This window comes from Hakea prostrata, chromosome 1, assembly GCF_041222555.1.
Source record: "Hakea prostrata isolate BN-2017 chromosome 1, UWA_Hpros_2, whole genome shotgun sequence".
NCBI lineage: Eukaryota > Viridiplantae > Streptophyta > Magnoliopsida > Proteales > Proteaceae > Hakea > Hakea prostrata.
Genome location: NC_142600.1, coordinates 11,901,072 through 11,907,919, shown reverse-complemented (window position 1 = coordinate 11,907,919; position 6,848 = coordinate 11,901,072). Strand labels below are relative to the sequence as shown.

The 6,848-nt window shown below is 37.6% G+C and overlaps 1 protein-coding gene across 1 annotated transcript; it reads right to left on the bottom strand.

Moving 5' to 3' along the window:
- Positions 1–1,937: 1,937 nt before the first annotated feature.
- Positions 1,938–4,456, bottom strand: LOC149027501 (dehydration-responsive element-binding protein 2C-like). Its single transcript, XM_089163209.1, has 2 exons — positions 4,226–4,456; positions 1,938–3,712 (listed from the first exon to the last, which is right to left on the bottom strand). Exons 1-2 carry the CDS (start codon positions 4,249–4,251, stop codon positions 2,542–2,544), a joined length of 1,197 nt encoding a protein of 398 aa, XP_089019335.1. The 5' UTR covers positions 4,252–4,456; the 3' UTR covers positions 1,938–2,541.
- Positions 4,457–6,848: the final 2,392 nt, after the last annotated feature.

Genomic DNA, 6,848 nt, shown 5'->3' with positions numbered 1-6,848 from the left:
CCGTCGCTTCAAGAAGCAAAACCTTTTTCTTTAAAATATATATGGCTGTGTGTAGATCTGCTTTCCCTGTTACCAGGGGTATTTTTGGGTTACTCCTTGTCACAGGTTCAGAGGACGGGGCTTTGGTGCAACTGGTAAGGTTGCTTCTCTATAATCACCATTCTTGGATCTAATCTGGAGGGTAGCTTCTCTGCAGTACCGGGGGTAAGTTGCATACATCAAGACCCTACACAGATAATGTTCAGATCATGGTTTTAGTGATACTGTATTGTTTTGAATAGGCTATATTCAAGTTTACCTCTGATTTTAGCTTGATACAGCTTTTTCATGTAATGTCGAGAGATCCACACCGAACTATAGTTTTGATAGCTAGTAAGGTTACTTGTGCAAATCACACGTTTTTATTGTATGTACAGATATGAATTACTCGCAGATACATTGCATACTGTTTGAACAAAACTTGAACAAGGTCAATCTTTTTAATTGAAACGATATGTATTAGTCATTAGATGTATCTTAGGGATATTCTACCCAAATTACATTTGGGTGCCCAGGCACTGCTGTAAGATTGAGTACAATCCCTGAAACTAAAAATCAAAACAAATTCTTCTATAATCATATGATTCATATCCAACATAATTATAATCCTGCAGGAAAATTGTTCTTTCAATCCATCATTATCAAAACTTAGTAACTGAAGCGAAGAAATCTTGTTTAGGGCAAGTCTTTCTTTTAATTAGAGGCATGGCCCCCAACGAAGGGGGAGCCAGGGCATGGTTCCTCTAACAGGCGTTACAATCTCAGGGGGCAGCCTTGAGGCCTGCTTTAAACACCTGACGTGCCAAGGGAACTTTAGGGCCCATTTTCTGACAATTCAATGAAGTCTTGGGGAATTTGAGAAGCTTGAGAAATCAAGTTCCGGGCAAGTCTTTCTTTTTTACTTTTTACTCAGAAACATATTCCTCTTCCAACTGAAGTGGGAGTGAGGGCATGGTTCCTCTATGTAGGGGCGTTATTCAATCTCGGGGGAAGCCCTTGTACGCCTGCTTTAAAACGCTGAGGGTGCCATGGGTTTAATTCTTTTTAGGGTTGCATTTTCTGATAATTCTATTTCGAAGTCTTGGGGAATTTTGATGAAGTTCGAGACATCAGGTTTCCCGGGACGATTTCTTTTTGCTGGGAAGTTTATTGGACCGACTTAATCTCAAAATTACCGCTTGGGGAATTTCATTTAGGGCAAAAATATGTGTTTACGCTCTTCAGATGAAAGAAGAAGAGCTTATATTGAACACAATAAACAAAAATTCCAAAGAAAGAAGACGAGGACATGCATCCTCTCCCATGTATCTCATACATGATGTCTACGTTTTATTTGTCAAGGGAGACGAAGTGAAGGTTTTTGGGTTCCTCTGATATTTCTCGCATTGGATTTTGCAGTTATGGGTTCTATAATCCTGTGATTGCAAGTTGCTTTGTAATTCTGAGGAGAACCTCTAGCATTGACTTAGAGATGCAAGCTTTTACTTTCAGTGGTACCATGCGTTTCTCTTTCGCTCTGGAAAGTTTTCCAACATTAGAATTGTAAATTTGTGCTTCTAAAATTCGGGTTATTTTATTTTATTTTATTTTCAGTAAGTTATCATATTCGTGACAATTCCATTACCTTGTTATTTCAACCATCAACACGGGACATCGGAAATTATATTAATCTCATAGAAGAAAATTAAACACAGATGGTTAGTTTAAATAGTACTCGTATGTTGTAAGTACGCATGGATTAGTTCCAACAAACCCCAATTTTTTTTCGGAAAAAACACCCCTTCATAGAACCTGGATAAAACTCCTCCGCAACCAGACGAAATCAAAATATTAGCCTCAAAACGAGATTACAAACGATAAACTTTATTTCCTCCCAACAGTATATCAATAAAACAATTACAAAGATCCAAAAAAAAAAAAAATTTCCCAAATTATAGTTACAAAGATATTTATTATTTTTTCCATCTATTTTTTCCTTCTCTGGCTAAGCTGGATTATATACAAGCCATACCCGTGCTAGGGCAGCATTCTCACTATGCGTCCTACGAAATGTATTCAAAAAATGAATCAAACTTGAACTAAGATCATCTCTCTATCCCTCCCATACTGTGCCCCAAAAAATGAAAATAGAAACAAATACTTCGACCTGATCCTCTAACCTAAAAAAAATACCTATTAGAGGATCCAACTTAAACTGATATTGGCTCAACTCAAAACCATATCAGATAAGAGTTTTAGTAGAAGTCTACATCCAACACTAAAATGACAAGAAAAGAAGCTGGATCTCAGCACAATCAAGAGGACTGCAACTAGAAATCCAGCCACCCAACACTTCGGATGTGACCTTGAGCTTCTTCAGATGGAAAAGGCACTGCTTGGTATCTGTTTTCTAGCTCACAAGCTCATGAGCTTGATGATACAACAGAGCTCCAATCCAAGCATTTGGTCATCCAATGCGCAACTATACTCAGCTCCCTGTGAATCAACCGGCTGATGATACGTTCAGAGCTCGAAGTCTGAGAATCCAAGCATTTGGTCATCCAATGAGCAACTATACTCAGCTCCCTGTGAATCAACCGGCTTCAAGAAATCATAACTTTGATCAATGGCAGCTGGTGTCTCCTGCATATGATACAAGTCACCAAGCACCTTCGTATCTGGATTCTGCAATTGATATGATAAATTTGACGGGTTCCCAGACTGCAACCCGTCTTCCCCAGAGCTCCCGAAAAGACATGTGTCATAACTAAAATCATCCATAAAACCACCACCACCAAGGGATTGAGGGTCTTGTAGATTCTGCAGTAGGTCATCCACATTGAACAGTTCCTCTACTGAGAAACTTTGTAATGACGGATCAGAATTCAACATTTCAGCACTACCATTACAGGTCCCATGCATACTAGTCTCCATAGAATCTGGTGGTTCTTCCTTGGCATTCTCATTCATCGTGCTCGTCGTTTCAGCAGCCACCATTGCATTTGAGTGCCTGAAATCAATCATCTCTGTAGCCTCTTCATTGGGCTCTTCTTTAATTGTGCTCCTTGTTGAGGGGGCCTCTACAAGACTTGACTGTCTGAAATCAGTTTTCATCTCATCGTCCGTCGGTTCAACCTTAGGGACCTCTTCTTCCTTTAGTTCAACCTTAGGAGTGAGGGCATTCTTTACTGTTGGTTCTTCTGCTCCTAAGATATCGGACTGATTGGATGAGGCTACACACACTTCAGATGTTGTGGTTGAATCAGATGCAGAAGTAGTAGGAGTAGCTGCAGAAAACCATTCTCTTGAGGAATCTTCTGATGCAGAGGATTTCGGGAGGTTCAGCCGTGCACCAGAACCATACATAGCCTGAGCAGCCTCGTCATATGCTCGAGCAGCTTCGAGGGCAGTGGGGAAAGTCCCCAGCCAAAGCCGGCTGCCTCTGTGAGGTTCACGAATTTCAGCCACCCACTTTCCCCAAGTCCTCTGCCTAACGCCTCTGTAATTGCAACGGGAATTTTCTGGTCCTCCCTTTCCTCTCATACACCCCTTCTTAGAACCCTTGGCAGGGGCTTTACGGCCTTTACTCACTCCATCGCCAGATGTATCAAGCTCTCTATTGAACTCTCTCCACCTAGCGAGCTTTTCTGCTATGGAATCATACCTATTCTGCCTGCTTCTTGACTTCCTCTTTCTGCACACATTGAAGGGTAGCAAAGATTCAGTTCAGTCTCAAGTTCCATGGCACACCCAAAAACAGAGAATACCAACCAAACACAAATTGTGGCTGATGTTTAATGCTTAAAGTGAAGAAATTACTGACAACTTCTCTCGCATTCAAAGTTAAACTCTAGAGTCTAATCCATAAAAAGCCAGCAGTGAATGAAGCTAAAATCAAATGTAACTTAGCGAATCATCCATAGTCCCTACCTACCGAAAACGATTACTGGCATGTTCCTTATAATCTTCATCATATGTCTTATGATATATTTTTGAAAAGTAACCGTAGAACCTTTTGGAATTCAAAGAAATTGAAAAATTCAACAAAGCATTCATCCCAAAAAGAACAAAAAAAACCTCAACAGGGCTGTTTTCTATATAAAGAAGGTAGTCACAGAAACGATTTCAGGAACCAGAATCACATAAATAAACAAAAGATGATGAGCAAATAGGGAGAGAATACGGCGAGAAAGAGGAAAAGACATACCTCTCCGAACCAATTTGCGACGACATACAAACTGTGATTTTCAAGCTATGCTTCTTCTGGAAGTGATGGTTATCCTCCTGGGTTTGGGGTTTTTTGGGCTTTTGAGTTTTGTGTTCTTCTCCTTGAGTGTTGCAATGAGATTTAGAGGTTTTTGTTTGCGTTGATCAGCTCTCGTTCTTGCTCTTCTTCTTCTTCGATATCTCTGGCTCTTCCTCTTCCTTTTCCTTTTCCTTCTCCTTTTCGACCAAGAAAGCTCGCGTGTTATCGCGATACGAGTATTTATAGACTGAGGACTCTCGAGATATTTCTATCCTTCCCCAGTAAATATCCTTGACGTGGCAAAATTCTAATCGCGTTATACCACGATCTCCGCAGACGTCTTAGACACGTGGATTGGAACTTTCCCGAAAAACAAACAACCTAGCGCACCTCTTCGGCTCCTTCTCATCCACAAATTCCAAATCGTTTTCTTAGCCACCAAGATTTGGTTCCACTCGCTTTACTTTACTACCCAAAAAATATTAAAATATTAAAAAAATAATAAAAAATATGCCAGTTGCTTGGTTCTTCGTATCACAAAATAAATGCCCTCGCAATCCACATGACCTTCCAGAAATATCTGGTAGTACCCCTCGCCTTAAATAAAGTTATGGTCGCCAAATTACCATTTTATCCTTTCTTTTGTAGCTGATGCGCGTTTACTCTTCCCTCTCTCTGTAGGTTTACAACTTACATCTTACAACGAGGGGCTCTTGGTGGGTGCTGTTCCTGTTGTGTAGTTGACGCGCAATGCCATACAACGTATGTTTGAGATCGAAATTAGTGTTGAGATTTCGATCTCGACTATTCGTTTTGAACAAGAATAAAAATAACTTTTTATAAAACAAACGATCGAGATCAAATCTCGGTTTTCGTTTCGATCTCGACCGTACGCTACCCTATATTACGCATTTAATGTGCAACACCACAACAATTTCATACAATAGGTTTGGGTTGGATAGCTTTTCATTCCTAATACAGTCTTGATCTTGACTTTGCATGACAACATTGGACATATAATTGTGATCTTAGCCTTGAACCTTGACCTAACTTATACTCTAATCACAAAATAATAAACAATGCATAATTGAAGATTAGCGTCTAGCTTTTACAAAAAATAACATACAAGCCCTAATCAATATTTTATGGTATACACTTAGGTACATTACTATATTTTTTAAAAGAGACATGTTTAGTTACCCATGGAAAACAACGAGAGAAATAGGTAAGATATTTTTTATAGGGTAATTGTATGGAGATTTGAGTCTTTTTTAGACGTGTCAATGTACTAGGAGAAAATAGTATATCATAAGGCTATTTTCTCATGAATTTGTGTATGATATGAATGTTGCCATATTTCTATGTTTTACTTTATAATTGTAATTAAGTCAATATGTTCACTTGAGTGAAACATCTCTGAGTGAAATTTCGTGTGTAGGAGTAAAACCTAGACTCTTTACAAACAAAAGATAAAAAAAGGTTTTACATGACACAAGGTTTTGTATACGTAACCCGTAAGTTACTTTCCTGGTTGCTCGTGATCATGAAGAAGAATGCCAGGTAACCCTAATTTCATGTAGTATTTCATTTATAACCAGGAAAAAAAAATAAAAACTTAAACTCTTAAAACGGCCAAATTATCCTTAATACTTTGACTAAAAAAAAAATCTTAGTAATATGGGATTTCACGATGTGTGGTGTTGAAATTAAGGAGATATATTCTAATTTTTTTTTTTTTTTTGGATAAGATGATCTATTCAACTCGTGCCTTTTCACGATGAATGTATGACTAAAGTATTAAGCATGAATCACATGGAAGGGATGAAATTCAAAAGCTTTATTATGTTTTTTTTTTTTTTTGGTAATGAAGTCGTATTTATTACGGCTATGTCGAGGAAACAAGAGAACAAAGCGCCTGAATCCAAGGATCGGATCGGATAATAGCTTTATTATGTTTGAGATTGATAACTAGTAAAAGTGAAATAGTAGATGTTTTTAGAGTTAGAATCTTATTACTTTTCTTACAATAATTTAACTGAGAATTCTCTTCCAATAATATTGAGAGTTTATAATACATCTATGTTGAAATAAACCATACCATGCCGGTACAATATCAACTATCAATGTTGAGAATACATATTGTATTTTATATGATATGATTTTGATATTGTATTAGTTGACACTATTAATGTTATGAATCGAACCATATGGTACCGGTTAATACCTTTACTATTATGGGTCAACCCACATGATATAGGACCGGACCAAAGTAGAATGGATATAACGAATAGAGAAGCAAAATCATATATATTTACCAAAGTTGAAACTTTTGTTGATATAGTCCTAAAATCTATTTCCAAACTATATTAATCTTTTTAATTGGAAAGTAAAACACATGTATCAGACTTATTATATAATTTAAGTCTATGCTTTTCAATTTAATTTCATTTTTTGGGGGGTAAAAGTTGATGTTCTCTTTTAGGAGGCTTTTGTTGGAACGTTGTTGTGTTTTAGATGATATTACGTATGCTGTCTAACGTTAAAATTGTTCGTTTAAATAACAAAATTAAACCTATGATCTCTT

What these genes read in the sequence shown, in the direction of transcription:
- LOC149027501 (XM_089163209.1), bottom strand. Translation starts at nt 4,251, where the DNA reads ATGTCGTCGCAAATTGGTTCGGAGAG. An exon ending in TCGCAAATTGGTTCGGAGAG is followed by an intron (nt 3,713 to 4,225) that starts GTATGTCTTTTC and finishes CAATGTGTGCAG; the next exon opens with AAAGAGGAAGTCAAGAAGCA.